The following is a 17,948-nucleotide window of genomic DNA, read 5'->3' as shown; positions in this document are numbered from 1 at the left end:
AGGAGTTCGAGACCAGCCTGAGCAAGAACGAGACCCCGTCTCTACTAAAAATAGAAAGAAATTAGCTGGACAGCTAAAAATATATAGAAAAAATTAGCTGGGCCTGGTGGCGCATGCCTGTAGTCCCAGCTACTCAGGAGGCTGAGGTGGAAGGATCGCTTGAGCCCAGGAGTTTGAGGTTGCTGTGAGCTAGGCTGGTGCCACGGCACTCACTCTAGCCTGGGCAACAGAACAAGACTCTGTCTCAAAAAAAAAAAAAATAGAAATATATTAATAATTTAGTCTTCCTAGCATAGTTGATTAAAATTTATTTTTTATTATAGATGGTTTTGAAAAGTAACTTTCAGTTTCACAACTTATTAGAGATATGAAAATTTTTAGGCTTGTTTTCAAATTTGAGGAAACATCTAGTAATTTTCCTTTATTTATGGTCTGTAAGATTTCAGAGGATTTCAAGTTTCCGTGTATAGTGACTACTCCTTAAATACTATTATATTAATAGATGAATTGACAAAACTCATCAGTGAATTTGTCTTCAGTGTGTCACTTATATGGGTGTATTATGAAATCAATGTTATCTTTGTCAGTGTTAGTATATCATGTCAAATCAGAAAAACATTTAAATCTTTTTTCAGTGTGGCCCTGTGATCATTTCCCTTAATTGAGAAATACTTGAGTGTTCCTGTCTCTCCGCATCCACGCCAACATTTGTTGTTATGGGACTTTTTGATAAAGGGCATTCTCACTGGAGTTAAATGATATCTCATTGTGGTTTTGATTTGCATTTCCCTGATGATTAGAGAGGTTGAGCATTTTTTCATATGTTTGTTGGCCATTCTTCTGTCTTCTTTTGAAAAATTTCTGTTCATATCCTTTGCCCACTTTTTGATAGGGTTGTTTGATTGTTTTCTTGCTGATTTTCCTGAGTTCTAAATAGATTCTAGTTATCAGTCCTTTATCAAGTTGTGTAGCATGCAAAATTTTTTTCCCATTTTAAGACATTCTGTAACAAAGATATCTGCACCCGAATGCTTATAGCAGCACAATTCACAATTGTGAAGATGTGGAAACAACCCAAGTGCCTATCAATACATGAGTGGATTAGTAAAGTGTGGTATATGTATACCATGGAGTATTACTCAGCTATAAGAAATAATGGTGATATAGAATCCCTTTTGTTCTCCTGGAGAGAGTTGGAACCCATTCTGTTAAGTGAAGTATCTCAAGAATGGAAAAATAAGCACCACATGTACTCACCAGCAAATTGGTTTCCCTGATCATCACCTAAGTGCACATTTGGGAATAATACCAATTGGATTTTGGACTGAGGTGCGGGGTGGGGGGAGGGGATGTGTGTATACCTACATGATGAGTGCGTTGAGCACTGTCTGGGGAATGGACACGCTTGAATGTTCTGTCTCAGGGGGGTGGGGTGGAGGGAGGGGATGGGGGTATGCCTACGTGATGAGTGCGATGCTCACTGTCTGGGGAATGGACACACTTGAAGCTCTGACTCGGGGGGTTGGGCGGGACATGGGCAATGTATATAACTTGAACTTTTGTAGCCCCATAATAAGCTGAAATTAAAAAAAAATGGCTGGATTCCAATAAAACTTTATTTACAAAAACAGACTGTGGGCCAGATTTGGCCCACAGCCGTAGTTTACCGGGCTCTGGTCTGGAGAGAACATAGACAGTCAAACACATCAGTGTGTACACTGTGGGAAGTGCTGCGAGAAGGGCCAGGGCCAAGTGTTTGGGAGCCCAGAGTACAGCAGCGAGGGGCGCCTGGCTCGGGGAGGGCCGTGCAGCCTCTGCCCACTGTGCTGTTCTTCCGTAGGCCTGCCTGGCTCCAGTGACCAGCTGACCTTGTTGAAGAAAAGAAACCAGGAACTTTAAAACTAAATTAACTTTTAGTTGTTGAAAGCTATATAAGATTTTTTGTTGCTTTTTGTTGTTGTTTAATACCAAGATATCTTTTCTGATTTTCCTTGAATATTCTGGATCAGGTCTTCCATGGAGTAAAATCTCTAGAAATCCTCAGTTTCTTACCTTTGAAATCAACACATGCATTCATTCAAGAGGTCAAAAAAAAACTGGAACCCTATATGTTGAATACCTTTTATATATGATTTCAAGTAAGGTTTAAGTTCCATGAGCTTTCAGTAAAGAAGAAATGTTGTGATCATATAAATTGAAGATTATAAAATTTCCATATCTAAATGGTATCTAGAGATTGTCGTATCTAACCTGCTAATGTCACGGATCCTCATTTTACACACCCTGGGCTCCGAGGCCAGCTCATGGCACAGTCAGCTCACACCACCCTCCCCTGGGTTCTTTCTAAACCTGCCCCATCCCACAGCTGCTTCTGGTGTGCTGGGCAGACAGACAGTCGAGCCTTGGCACGAATTCCCTCAGCTTGGATTTGTACATGAATTCATTTGGATTTATATCGTTATGCCATGTTGATCCCTATTAGTTTTAGGAAAATACTTTGGGATGTTATGCAATGCTTTTCTGGCTATACGTAAAACAAAAACTAGACTAGGGAAACTATCTACTATGCTCCATAAATTCTTAAATTATGTTAATTATTTAATGCTGAATCCATCTGAGGTTACCTCAGAAATTTCACAATACTTCTTCATTTTGAGACATTTTTATTAGAGCACTGTTTTAAGATAGCTACAATCTTTTAGGCAGGCTCTTTATTTCAAACTACTTTACTTCAGAGGACCTGATTTTTAATGTTTCTCTGATAAAAGGACTAAAAGACCTGATATTCTATTAGCATTCGTTCATTCATTTTAAAAATGAATGAAAGACCAACACAAAATACTCTTTATGAGCGGACAGCAAAGGATGTATCTTTTTAAAACCACTCTGTGTCTGTAATAATTTCTTATGTTAAATAGCGCCTAACATTTATAGCCACTGGATTGGTTCTTAATGCATTAATATTTCCTGTCATGAGATTTGGGCATACACTAGAGCAATTTATTTCACAGTGGGGTTCTTATCTAAACAAGATCTGTCTTCATATCTTTCTTAATTTAGCAGAATGCTTTTGCAATGGATCTGGGCATTATCTGCTTCTAGCTGTTTTTCACAGAGGAAAAAACAAAGACAAGATATGTTCATGACTTAGTATGTATTACAGATGGCGTCTCCAACAGCTAAATAGTTGTGCCACATGATGGCTCTATGCAAATGATATGACCCAGAAACTATTTTATGTTAAATCTGGCTTCAGCTTTTTTTAGCCATATATATTGATAGTCTGAATAGAATGTACCCTGAGATTATAGTCTTGAAGCACTTGAACTCTTGTAAATATAATTCTGAGCATCCTTGAGAAAAAATAATTATATTAATTGGGGGATAGGAAAGTATTATGACAATGTTTTATGAGATGCATTTTCCTCCCGTGGGCCAAACCCCCTCTGGAACTTTTAGTTTCATTGTGTTACAGGCAACAATCATTTCATTATGATGTAGTCACTATTTACATTTATTTATCAGTGTCTATTTAGTAGTATTAATATAAATGCCTTAGCAAGAAAAGCAGGTGGTGCTTCTAATAAACCCTTTCATTGTAATGAATTACTGCAAAAGAGGGTTGACCTCTTTGCTTTTAACTTACTTATAAAAAATAGTTGATTTTTCATTTGTTGTAATATTATAATGTTTACAGTATAACACTTCAACAAGTTAATGAGTAATGTTCGGGTTCAGCCTGTCAACAATAATTATATTTAGAAATACAATATGTAAACTATATTAAAGTCAAATAAATTTCTTTCAAGATTGAAACCATCTGGGGAAATTAATAATCCATTAATTCCCTCTTGTAACCATGGCTTTGTATTTTTATTTAGCATGGCCTACTTACTGCCAATGGCTCAAAATGTTATAAATAATAGAACTCAATTCAACTACACTTGAAGTGTTATATTAACCTAAAACACAGACTTGCATATGTGGCTTGTGGAAGCAATATCATTACTTTTTAGTCTCAGTTTTTATTTTTTGGAGGAATTTTGAACTCTGATAAAGGCTGAGGTTATGGTGTGAAAATACTGTACATAGCATGGTTCTTAACCTCACCTAATTTTATTCCATCTTAAGTGTTTTCACATACTGCCTCACTTCCCCTCTAGTTTCTTGGTCAGGCTAACTCATTCTTGCCTTTTAGGCCTTAGATTATATTTTTCTTCCTTCAGGAAATGTTCTCTGCCTGACCAACAATGGGTTGAATTGCATCTCATCAGTTGTCCCCAAGTGTCGCAGCCTTAGTTTCCTCACCAGCAGACAGATGTGCTGAGAGCAGCAACCACAGCCCCCTCCAGAGTCTAGCACAAGAACCAGTGCACGGTAGCTTGTTGAATTAGAGCCGGGGAGACCCGACATAACTTCATAAAGCAAGTAGAAAACAATACAAATGATATGTAATCACATACAAGTCAAAGATAAAAATAATACTTTTTAAATATAAACATTACAGGAAATTAGGAAGTGAATGGGACAATCAATGTTGGCTAGAATTGTTTCAAAAAAGCTTCCTGGAGGAGGTTGGACTTGAGATGAACCTTGAAAAGTTTTGGAAAATAGAGACCAATAGGAGGAACCTTGCACACAAGAATAGGAGCGGAGCATAAGGAAAAAAGTGGCAAAGAGACCGACTCGAGGGAAGCAGAGGGATTTGTGAATGGAAAAGTGGGAGAGACATTTTGTGGGGTGGGTCTAGCTTATGGAGGGCTCGGGGAGACAGAAGGAAAACCAAGGGCCTGAACATGTTGGCACTGGGAAACTATTACTACTTCGTATTTTGGTGCCAAGAGCTGCCATATGAAAACCTCTTTAATATAGTCTTGCTGGGGTATCCTGCCTGGATGGGGTAGGGGCTGAGGGTGGAAGGAGGCTGTGGGTTAGGCTGGGTGCTGATGTGGGTCTAAGCCAGGGTGATACCAGCAAGAACTCAAGTGAGACCAAAGTTTGTAAGACTTGACACATCTTCTCTAGAAAGCACTTTGGCCACCCTATATTTTTATTCAACTACTTTTATAGCCTCAATTTGGTACATTTCTCAGAATCAGCAAGTGTATATTGAAAAGAAATATGTCTGAAACAGACAAAGTGGCTACTTCTTGAAATTTTTATATTTGCTTCCATGACAGTAAATAGGGACATTTTATGACGTATCAACAGAGATATAGTACAATGGATAGGGAGCTTTTAAATAAAACAAAAGCTCTAGGTAGCCACAAGAAAATGCCACAAGATGCACAAAATCAAGTTGTTGCCCAGGAATAAACCGAACATTCCTGAGAGGAGAGTTTGCAAAGTATTGAGGGCAGATACCAGTGGGATTGAACTTTGGAACAATCGCTGAGATTAGAAATTCTCTTGAATTTAATGACAGTAAATGCACAGATGGGATATAGAATTACTGAATGAGGCTTTAAGAAGAAAAGGAAATTTTAGGAAAGCAGAGAATTTATATTTTCTTAATCCTTTGTAACAGCTTTACAATATCATTTTATATAATATTCTATTAAAAACCTTTATAAACAACAGAGCCATGTATCTTGCTCAGTATCTTCTCTCTCTTTGGTCTGAATGCACTGAGACGTGAGCTGTCTCGGGACCTCCTCCTCTAACCCCAGAGACAGGTTAGGTGGTCTCTAATCATCCTTATGAGTAATTACTTATTTGTCTTCCACCCCATAGGGTTGTGACCTCTTGAGGGGGGATAGACCATTCTCATGTACTTTTTTGGGTTGTGAGATGACAGTGCCAGGCATCTCATGGCTGTTCCACAGTGCTGGCAGAATGGATGAATGAAAATGATTCAAAAATGTAGACATAAAGAGTTTTTACCTTGGGTACCTTCTGTGTGTTGAAACATTGGGACTTCTGCAAGTAAGCTCACGGAGCCAAAATAAACCCTTTTCTGTATAGAAAAGTGGACTGGATAGCACAGTAAGAATTTGAGCAGAGGAGGAAGAAGAAACTGGAAGTTGTTGTTAATGAATTTGTTCACAATCTGCCAGTGCTGTAATAGGACTCTGATTCCAAGCAGACTAAATGGGCAAATGAACTCACTTCAGGATTTTAAACTTGGCTGCTGGAAGGAATTTTGAAGGTCATTCAACTGTTGAAGCTTATTTTAATTTCTAAAAGTTGAGTCTATCAATTAGTATCCTGGATCACGGGCCTCTCCAGTGACTGAGACTGCTCACTTGGCTAACTCAAATAATGAACCTATGACTCACGTGGGCTGAAATGCTCTCTCCAGCATTGCTGTGGGCCGGCGCTGTGTTGGGTACTTCTTTGTCAGAAGTGCATTTAGGCAATTAGTAAGTATTTTTGATAAATATAGATCAAATTAAAATGAATCTGGTTTCTGAGATTTCAGTCATTTGTTTATTGTTTATAAGCCATTTTTAACTAAAAGGGATTTAAAGTGACAGTTGTTAAGAAGATAAATTGAAGTTATTTGATGGTGTAGCTTTCCTCAATTATTTTTATCTAATCAAATACCTTATTAAATTCCCTGGAGTCATAGTTCTTCATGTACAGAGTTTGTAGAGGGCTTTGAAAGATTGCTTAACTGAGGCATAGCCTCTGTGTTACTGTTGCACAAACCAAGTGTGGTAAAAACGATGTGTGAATTTTCAAGGATTAAGTGTTAGCTCAGTTGGAGGACTTTCCCTCTCAAGTGAGGAAATTTTATTTTTACTTCATCAAGGATTTTGCTCTTAGTATTTTCACTCTAATTTGCATTGCTTTTCATTGCATATCAGATGATTCTACTATCTATATGTCTGTCTGTCTGTCTATCTATCTATCTCTCTCTCTCTATCTGTATGTAACTTTGCTTTTCACTGGGGAAAAGGAAGCTACGCTAGACTTCTGAATCCATGCTCTGTGCTTCCACAACTTCATTCTCTTCTCTTGACTGTGAATGTTTTCTTCATCTCCATGCACTGGAATCATGACCCTCCTTAAATGCCACTACTTTCATAAATCCTTTTCTGATCTGCTGTCTAAATATGACCTCTTCCTCTTCTGAACCTATGCTATTTAGATATTATTGCATAAAAAATTATCTCAAAATGTAGTAGCTTAAGAAAACAATAAACATCGTCATGCACAGTTTTGGTGGGTCAGAAATTTGGGAGCAGTTATCTGGATAGGGTATCTCATGAAGTTATAGTTAAGATGTCACCCAGAGCTTTAGTCATCCTAGGGCTTGCCAAGTGAATGCCAAGCCGATGTTGATATTGGCAGGAGGCCTCCATTGTAAGACTGCTTGAGTGTCCTCACAACATGGCCGCTTGCTTTCCTCAGAGCAAGTGATCTATAACAAATCATAGAGAGAAGCTGCAGTGTCTTTTCTGACCTAGCCCTGGAAGTCACACATTGTCATTCCTGTATTCTTCCTGTTGCACACAGGTCAATCCATTCCATGTGGAAAGGAACCAAACAGGAGGTAGGGATCATTGGAGAACATATAGGAGGCTGCTTACCACTGAGCCTGCTAATGTTTCCTACATCTTTAATATAACTTAAAATACTCTGCCCCGTATTACAATTATGTGTGTACCTCTCTTGCCTACTCTAATAGATTTATATTTCTTTGAGAACTTAGACTTCCTTATCTTTACGTATCTTGAAATTTCTGGTATATTGCTTTCAGTATATGTCACATTCAGTTGAGAAGTTGGAACCATAATTTCTTTCTTAATGAGTATAAATGAAGATGAACATGTGGGAAAGAATCAGACAAACTGAAAGACAGGAACACACAGATTTTACCAGAGAGTGCATGAAGGAGGGCAGATGAGAGAGAGAATGAGCAAATGAGGTAGAAAGATTAAATTGCACATTTTACTAGATAAATATTAAAACACTGATGCTATTTTTGTAGATACTAAAGAACTAATTTTTTAAGAGTTTAAAAATTTGGAATACCATGTAATAATTTTCCCCTTTGTGTAATATATGTGAATAACCTGCTATATTTTTTACGAAAACTCTTTCAATTATTCTTAATATTCTGTAAACAAAGGGTCTTTGGTTTACTCTTTTAACAAAAACAGAAATTATTACTTACAAATAACTCTTTGGTAATGTCAAGTAAAGCATTTATAATTCTTTTTACATATGATTGAGAACTTTATTTAACCTTTAATTAACTGCTCTGTAACCTGGCTCATTGGGGTAAAATCATCTCTAGATTGATCAATTAACATTTATATGTATGTAATTTGAGCAAAGGGCACAGAGGAATGTCAGGAGGAACATGAGAAGATAAGTGCTGGCAGGTCCGGCTCTGAAATGTCACCTGCATCCATCTTCTTGTCTCCACGCCTCGCACCGCCACATCACGGTCCAGGTCCTTAGTAACTCATGTCAACATTACTGAAATGACCTCCTAAAACTTCTCACTACTTCCAGCTCTTTCCCTCCAAACATTTTTCAGAGGTAAACTTACTAAATTATCATTCGCTTCCCATGTTTAAAGCTATTTTAGTTCAATTAGGCTGCTTAGTTCAATTAGGCTACCATAAATTGGGTGACTTCTAAACAACAAAAATTTATTTCTCACAGTTTTGGAGACTGGTAAATCCAAGATCAAGGCACTGGCAGACTCAGTGTCTGGTGAGGGCCGACTCCTGGTTCATAGCCAGGGCCTTCTCACTGTGTCATGTCCTCCGATGGTAGAAGGGCCGAGGGAGCTCTCTCTGGGGTCTCTTTAATAAAGGCACTAATCCCAGTCATGAGAGCTCTTCCCTCATTACCTAATTACCACTCAAAGGCTTCACCTCCTAATACCATCACCTTGGGATAACATATGAATTTGCTGAGAACATTCAGACCATAGAATTCACTGAAATCTTCAGTGAACCCCACAATCTAGAGGTCATATGCTAGGTTTGTCTTCTAGAATCATCCCCCATCCCTGAGCAGAATCTGTTCTGTCCTCAACCCTTTTCACCTTTTCTCCCACTCTTTTCATGATGCATCTTCTCAGTCAGCCCATCTGATTGCTTTCCTGTTCTAAGGATTCTTCTACATGTCTGTGTTTCCCCTCTGTCCAGAAACCATGTTTCTCTCCAGTGACCCAGTGTTAATTCTTGCATTTCTTTAAATTCAGTTCAAGTTCCCTAATGGGTCCATCCTGAGCCAATAATTCACTCTTCTCCTAACTTCTGTGCTATCAGAGTTTGGTGACTACATACACTTTCTTGTAATACTTTTCCATGAGAATCTTGTGTCCCTAGACTATGCCCTGTGACTGTATATATGTGTTTCCCAGTGCTTAGGCCAAGTATAACTATAAGGTGTTCATATGTTCACTGGTTGCAATAGTCTGTATGTATTTGTTAAGTGCCTACTTTATCCAAAGTAGATGCTCGGTATGTAACTGAGTGAAAAATGTGTGAATGGGAGCAGAGAAATTATAAAATAAAAGTACCAGAGATTATGAAAATTGTGCTGCATTCATGTATCCACTGGAATTATCAGTAACTATTGATGACATAACTATCATGTGCTCAACACTGTATTAAGCGAGGCATGGGCCATGAAAGGGTTAAGCAATATGGTCTTTCTCATTTCAGGACTTTCCCATTTAATGTTGACAGCTAAGGTAGGAATATATGAAACACTTTAAATAAAAATGAAGCTAATATCTGAAGTACATTAAGGATGGACTTTATGAGTAAGTACTGAGGAAAGGCAAAGAAAAAGAGAAGAATCAGTGAGGCATTGGGCTCCTTAAAAAGTTCCCTGGAGATCTTTGGTCTTAAACTGGACCCAGAAATTTGGGATTTGGATTTGAATGTAAGGACTAGTGTTGCGCTATAGCAATCACGGCAAAGAGTGTGCTTCTCAGAGTCACAGAACCGGAAGAATGCTAGGCTACGTGAGTATGTCTGGCTGGAGGGGACAGAGGTACAGAGAGAACAGGATTGGTGGTAGAGGAGGGGCAGTTTATTTTGGGAAGATGAAATGGAAAAAGTATGTGAGCTTCCTAGCAAGGCACCTAACCCAAAGTAGGTGGCCATAAACACTAGTTACCCCACTCCACTTTGATCTAGCTCTTAGGAATTTAGTGATATAGACCCTCTAGTCATGAAGTGGTCTTTACTCATTTTCTCAGGTGATTAATAACTTTTCATGGGTGTCATATTTATCCCTCACCTAAGTTGCCATAACTGCTAGGAATATTCTTAATAAGAGATGAACAGTCTTACCTCATAACTGTATCAAGAATTCCAGCTGATTATTCTATGTGAAATGCATACATATGCTATCTATTTATGGAGATATATATATCATTGCCTATGTATCTATATATGTGTTATCTATAATCAATATATACATTCATCTATCTCTATGTATGTATATGTATATGAATTGACTACATATAGATAGTGATAGAAGGTCAGAATTCCTGGGTGACTTATCTATCACTTTTGATGCCTTGTGACTTATAAATGCCTTTCTTTTCCAAAGTGGATATGCAAAAACACACATGTGGTTTCTTCTGTCACTGCCACTCCAGCTTCCTTTCCATGATTACACTCCACACCTGTGTCTGGGCAATGGTTTTCCTTCAAGGGAGTTAAATGACTCCCTGTCCTCACTCAGTGCTGACCCACATGTACGTGTCTCAGCCCTAATCCTTTACTCCTCACTGTCTGGTAAACCCGTGTTACCCAGTGCTCTTTTCTCCTACTTTTATTCAAGGTAGACATTCTCTAAAGCCCTCTCTGAAGTGTCTTCATGGTTTTTAACAGTAAGTGTTATTGATGTTAGCTGCTATGGTAGGTAAATCCTAGCAGTCTCGAGTCCTGGCTCCCTGCACTGTCAAGCCATAACTGCTGCCCTTGTCCGTTTGCCAAGGGCACTAGACTTGCACAGGCAGGAGCCATGAGATGCTCTGGTGGGCCACCTGGATACCATATGGATTCCTGCCGGCCCCATGTGTAGCAGTGGCTTTCCTCTTACTGATGATTAGGATCAGTGGCCCCTGTAGTATGGTAAATTTTTCTTCCCACCTGTGTCTTACTTCAAGGAGGTTGAAGCAGCCTGGTACAGATGCAGCTTAGTTTTTAATAAGCCTTTTCCTGTGTCCCTGGGAGGATACTCTATGCTCTATGGGGACCAGAGTCTCTGGACTCACAGCCTGCAGGTGTCTTGTGCTTCATTCCCGGTGGCCAGAGGGGTAAGGTAGACTAAGTGGTCTTTATCTTGGAGGGTGTATACTTCCATGCCTCAAGCCTAGACCTCTAAAACCCTTACTGATGTGTTGGGCCTCTCCATAGGGTTTATTTTGCCCGTGTTCTCTAATGCATTTACCATTTCTTGCTAATCTGTTCCAAATAGCAGCAGGATGTCATTAATACAGTAGAACAATTGATATTCTGAGGATTGGCTAGAAGTCCCTTTGGACCATATTATAACTGAAGGGCAAAACCACAAAAGTGTGCTGTTATCCATCCCGAGTGAGAGAGCTCTTTCTGCTAGGGATGGAAAAGAACACAGAAGCTAGACCAGTGCCAGCATCTCCTGTACCTTCATGTCTCTCTGGGCCACTGTGGCAGTGGTTCATGGGCTGACTGCTTTGGCTTTGTAAGTTTTCTTTTTATTTCCTCTACAGGGTCATTTCTCATCTTTCTTTTAAACCTTGTTATATATAAGAACATTTTTATAAATGTTCAGATGTTTTCTCCAGTTATTTCCATGTGTTGATAGCAGATTAGGGCTCTGTAAAGGCTTAGTCAGCCATGTTGCTGAGAGCAAGATGGAGAATATTTTTCACATAACTTAGCTATGAGAAAATAAGGTAATATATAGCAGCTATATAGGGTCACAGAGTGAACAAACTATGAGTGTGCTTGTGCATGTGCATGTGGATGACTCTTAGATTACAAATAGGAAAACATAAATATATCATCTTTAGGGGGAAAGATGTTAAAAGGGAAAATGTTGACAGTTCAGAGCACAGTCGATGCCTAATTGACTAAGGCCCTGGAAATGGAAATGAAGGCCCTGGAAGGACTTTGGCAGGTTCAGAGAAGGGAAATGAGCAGCACAGGAACACATCCAGGTACACTTTTGCTGAGATAAAGTAACCACCTACTTACAGATCCATGGCATTAAAATACCAAGGGATTTTTTTCCACTTTGTTTTGTATCAGATATTGCTTTGAAATAAATGGGGTAGCACCATTGTGCAAATCTTTTAATTGTCAAGAGGTTATCTTCTATAATATTAAGATTTAATATTAATTTTTCTAGGGAAAGGGCTTTTGAAGAGCTCTTATAGCCATTATGAATTGGGTATGGAATCAACATGTTTATTTTGTATCTTGTTATCATTACATAGGAAATATGCTTATTGAAATAGATTCCAATAACTTTCTTACTATTAAAATTTCCTTGGTGCTGATCTCAAATTAATATATTCAGTTTGTCTTGTGCTTAACATAAATTTCCATAGTCCATTTGCCAGCAAAAATACATGATTTTTAAAGAGATTTTGTTTTTCTACAAAATGTTTTAAGGGACATGTAAATATCAATTTATTAGTAATCCCCTAACCATAATTTAAGAAATTGAATATCTGGATGAGATGGCGGTGGTACAACAGACAAAAGCTTGTAGTAGAAGAATCCTTGTTGCATATTCTTTTATCCCTAAATTTTGCTTTTCTATTAGCCAGTGAAATGTGAGCGACTGTTTAACATCCCTAGTTTGGTACAATAGTAATTTTCCTTTTGACTTTGGGGAAGTTCATATTCTACATATTATTATAATTAAATTTTGAAAACATTTATTTAAAACTCTATAATGCCTGGTATTATGGAAATATCGATGAAGTAAACCCAGTATCTACTTTCAAGGACATCACTGTCTGTAAGAGAGGGGAAGATATCAATACTATGATATAATAATGGATCAATAGCAATATATATGAGTGGATGGGAAGATTTAGTGGGTTAATTGAGAATGAGTAAGGGAAGACTTCCAGAAGGAAATTTATATTTAAGTTCAAGTTTAAATAACTGATTGATGAAAGTGTTCACATAAAAAATATAAAATTAGGAAAATCAAGATTCTGTATAGTGCATGGAGTGCCTCCAAATTTTAAGATACAGCGTTGGTATGTATGAGCTCAATGCTCAGCAGCTCAGGTCTTTGCACAGAGCACGCTCTAAGCAACCCCACAGGATTACAGAAATTGTCCTAAAGCACATGTTACCTTTTCACCCGTAAAGGTATTAGAGGAAACATCTTTCTGTATTTGTGCAGGAGCCCTGTCCTGGTTTTCCAGTGCAACTATCGCCACGTGATTTGCTTAGACTGTTTCCACTTATACTGTGTGACAAGACTCAATGATCGGCAGTTTGTCCACGACCCCCAGCTTGGCTACACCCTGCCTTGTGTAGGTAAGTCTAGCACTTCTTTTCTCCATTTCTAATACTAACGAAAAGCAAAGGAAGAAGAACTATTGATGAAAAACTATCTTTGATAAACATACCTAATTCCTAGCAGAGGGTTGAAAATTTGAATTCCATCATTGCTGTGTAAGAAACATTAATATTTAGATCACAAAAGATATAAAACTCTAGGGAATAAAGGAACTTTGTTGGACTAGAAAATGCATAACTTGCACAAATACATTGAAAATAAGTTTGAAAATATCATTCAGCCAAAGTACACAAAGTATGCCTGTGGGTTAGATTCACCCTGCAAGCTTTAGATTTGTTACCCTGGATTTAGAGTAATACCATCCAGATTTTTCAGTTGTACACTGCTATCAACAAAAATGTTGACTATATACATGGTATATATGAAATAACATATGAATAAAGAAATTAAAGAAGAAGGAGATAAAGCTGAACTGTTTAATATTTAAATTTTTGAAAATATTTTAACATCATAAAACACCCTTTACTTGTACTATACTATTATTACATATGTAATTTTTAATTGAGGTGAAATTCATGTAATATACATTAAACATTTTAAAGTGTGCGATTCAGTGATGTTTGACACATTCACAATGTTGTTACAACCACTACCTCACTCTAGTTTCGGGACTTTTTCATCACCTCAGAACACCCTATACCCATTAAGTAATCACTCTCCCTTACCCTGGCTCCAGCCCCTGCCCACTACAATCCTATCTCTATGGATTTCCTATTCTGGATGTTTCCTATACAAATAATCATACAATATGTGGCCTATTTTGTGTGCCTTATGTTTTTGAGGTTTATCCAAGTTGTAGCATGGATCAGTATTCCCTTTCTTTTTGTGGCTGAATACTATTACATTGTATGATTACACCACAGTTTGTTTATCCATTCATCTGTTGAGGGGCATTTGTGTTGTTTCCACCTTTGTGGCTGTTATGAATAATGCTGCTATACACACTCATATACAAGTTTCTGGGTAGACAAATGCTTTTATTTATTTGGATATATACCTAGAAGCAGAATTCTATGTTTAACTTTTTGGAGAACCACCGACTATTTTCCACAGCTGCCATACGGCTTTATATTGCCACCAGAAATGTGGAAGGATTTCTTTTTCTCCACATTCTTGCCAGAACTTGTTAGTGTCCTTTTTGGTTTTTTTACTGGTCATCCTAGTGGGCGTGAAGTGATACCTTATTGTGGATTTGATTTTCATTTCCTTAGTGACCAATGATGTTGAAGATCTTCTCAGGTGTCATTTGCCATTTATGTATCTCCTGTACAGGAATGTCTGTCCAAGTCCTTTGCTCATTTTTAAATAGGATTGTTTTTCTTTCTGTTGTTGAGTTATAAGAGTTCTCTATATATTCCAGATACTAGACCCTTATAAGGTATATGATTTGCAAATATTTCTTCCATTCTATAGGTTGTCTTTTCACTTTATTGATAAAATTCTTTGATGAACAAAAGTTTTTAACTTTGATGAAATCCAGTCCATCTGATTTTTCCTTTGTTGCTTGTGTCTTTGGTGTCAAATATAAGAATCCATTGCCATGTCAGAGATCATGAAGGTTTTACTTCTGTGTTTTCTAATAGCTTACCTTTTATATTTAAGTCATAGATCCCTTTTGAGGTAATTTTTGTAAATGGAGTGAGGTAGTTCCTTATCACTACATATATATAGTAATGACTGAAATATGATTAAATATGCCTCATTAATTTTGAAAATTGTAGTTTGAAACTATGGGATATCTTCATTCAATGGTCAGGTTTTAAGTGTAATCTATTTAAAACTTTGTTTTAATATCAATGTAGTTAAAAAATACATTTCAAAATGATACAGAGATCCAAATGTAGGGAGCTAATTGCATTGTTGACTTTGTAAATTACGTTACTCATTTTTAATCATATCTTCCAATACAGTGATTTTTATTAATGTTCACACAATATATGTATCAATATATCATAAAGTTAAACTCATTTAAAGGTATTATGCTTTTGTATTTTTAACAAAGGTATTCAAAAGCCAGTAAAGCAATTATTTGCAGATTGGAAAACTCTATTTTTAATATTTTTAATATAATAATTTTGTATTGGTAAATCCTCTACCTTCATAAAACCACAAATGACAGAAACATTTCTAAATACTCATTTTTCAGGTCTTCTCCTCATACTCAAGATTGTTTTAGTAGCCAATTCATTTCTTGCTCATTTTTTAAATATTTTTCGTATTTATAGAAAATTTCCAATATACAAAAGGAAAAGAAACACTACAATAAACTTCCTGTATCCATTAGCCAGGCTCTGTAGTGTAACAAGATGTTCTAGACTTTTCTTATAATTCTTGCCCAGTGACCTGGAATCAGCCATTTTTCTCAGGAGCTCTAGTTCCCTTTGATAGAAAATAGTATTTAAAAGTCACCGTCTTGGAGCTTGGCGTGCTCATTGTTGGTTACTGTTTCTAGGCCCAGCTGGAAAAGCTAGGAGACAGGAAACTTTTCTTAAGTACAAACTACAATATTAGTTATGCTGACATTTTCAGTTCAAATTCTGTGTATTGGAATTTTTATTTAAAATCACCAATGTTACAACTGTTGGTGCTTTCTCCCTTATTTTACAATGCACACGCAATAGTATCTGTATTACAGTATCAACACCATCACCTAAGTATAATTACGAAAAACAATGTTAAGATTTTTGCAGTTTGTTTTGTCATTAGGGTATATATATCCTTATAGGGTTACAGACTCATATAGTTACTATGTAGTTATGTCACCAGTGCATACATGTTTTAAAATAGCTTTTAAATGTATTTTGTTTTTATAACAAGTAAAATATTTACATTATTCCACAGCCAAAACTATAGAATATGTTATATTCAAAAAAGTATAGCTTTTATCTTCATTCTTTTCAATATGCCTTTTCTCCCCCAATGGTAAATCTTTACTAGAAACAATCACTGATTTTAAAAATAAGTAAAAATATTACAAATGATGTCACTATTGATATAGACTTATATCACCGCCTTTTTAAGTACAAAGTGGAATATTGTACACATTTTCTCCACCTTTTTTCTCTCTACAGTACATATTATGTTCTAGAGATCACTTTCTACTCTTATATGGATATATTCTCCTATTTTTAAAAATATAGCATCATTGAATTCCATTGTGTAGATATACCTTACTTTTCCCTTATTGTTTAACCCTTAGTTTTCATTTTTTATTACAAATATTACTATAACTAATAGACTTGTGCGCACACACATATTTTCATATTGTTGCCAGAGTATCATTGAGATGGATTCCCTAGAAGAGGGGCTGCTGCATGGCAGGGAAGTCTATATTCATTTTACTATCTCTAAGTTTCCCTCCCGGGAACGGTGCCCCTTTCTTTCCCACCTGCGTGTGGAGCAGCAGGAGGCTCTCCACGGCCTTCCCGACAGAGGAGCTGGAAAACTTTTGCATTTTTTTTCCTAATTATATATTTGAGAAATATTATTCCATGTGTTTTTTTTTTTTTTAATTTTAAACAAGGTTGAGCATCTTTTCATATGTTTAAGAATGTTGGCCGGGCGCAGTGGCTCATGCCCATAATCCTAGCACTCTGGGAGGCCGAGGCGGGTGGATCGCTCGAGGTCAGGAGTTCGAGACCAGCCTGAGTAAGAGCGAGACCCTGTCTCTGCTAAAAATAGGAAGAAATTATATGGACAGCTAAAAATATATATAGAAAAAATGAGCCGGGCATGGTGGCACATGCCTGTAGTCCCAGCTACTCGGGAGGCTGAGGCAGGAGGATTGCTTGAGCCCAGGAGTTTGAGGTTGCTGTGAACTAGGCTGACGCCACGGCACTCACTCTAGCCCGGGCAACAGAGTGAGACTCTGTCTCAAACAAAAAAGAAAAAGAATGTTTAAGATTCTTTTGCATTTTTTTTCTCAATCATTTTAAAAATATCACCTTTTCTTTAAGAGACAGGTTAAGTGAATATATTCTTTTCAAAAATATTTTCCATATAGCACACTGTTGACAGCTCCCTATAGTCACAGGAAAAGTTAGCAAAGTTGAATATCATATTTTTGTAAAGAATGTGTGCAAATTAGCTTTAATTTTGCTAGCTTTTTGCCACATAATAATTAAAAACCTTTGTGGAAAAAAACTTTGGTCAAGATCTATGTCATTAAAATGCATTATATGGATTCTACTATATTTTAATTATGTTTTAAATACTTTTTTGAAATTCATGTTATTTTAAATTTAATGTCAGTGACATTCTTAGAATCTTTTGCACTCCTAGGTTCGACTTCTTGGTTTTAATAGTGAATGAGGCAGGGAATTAATGAATTTAACTGTGCTGCTTTGTAATTTTTCCTTGAAATCCTTTCAAATAATTTCTGGGAATGTTGCCACCTCATTATTGGTTCTTTAAACATAATGCTCATAGAAATTTGC

The 17,948-nt window shown here is 37.0% G+C and overlaps 1 protein-coding gene across 1 annotated transcript in view; it reads left to right on the top strand.

The window, feature by feature from the left end:
* Positions 1-17,948, top strand: part of PRKN (parkin RBR E3 ubiquitin protein ligase) — a 1,113,312-nt gene that overhangs the window by 728,009 nt on the left and 367,355 nt on the right. The window contains exon 7 of the mRNA XM_045544705.1: positions 13,333-13,469. Coding sequence (XP_045400661.1) covers positions 13,333-13,469 — 137 coding nt within the window. The remainder of the gene's footprint in view (positions 1-13,332; positions 13,470-17,948) is intronic.

Source organism: Lemur catta, chromosome 2, assembly GCF_020740605.2.
Source record: "Lemur catta isolate mLemCat1 chromosome 2, mLemCat1.pri, whole genome shotgun sequence".
NCBI lineage: Eukaryota > Metazoa > Chordata > Mammalia > Primates > Lemuridae > Lemur > Lemur catta.
This window is presented reverse-complemented; position numbering and strand designations above follow the sequence as displayed.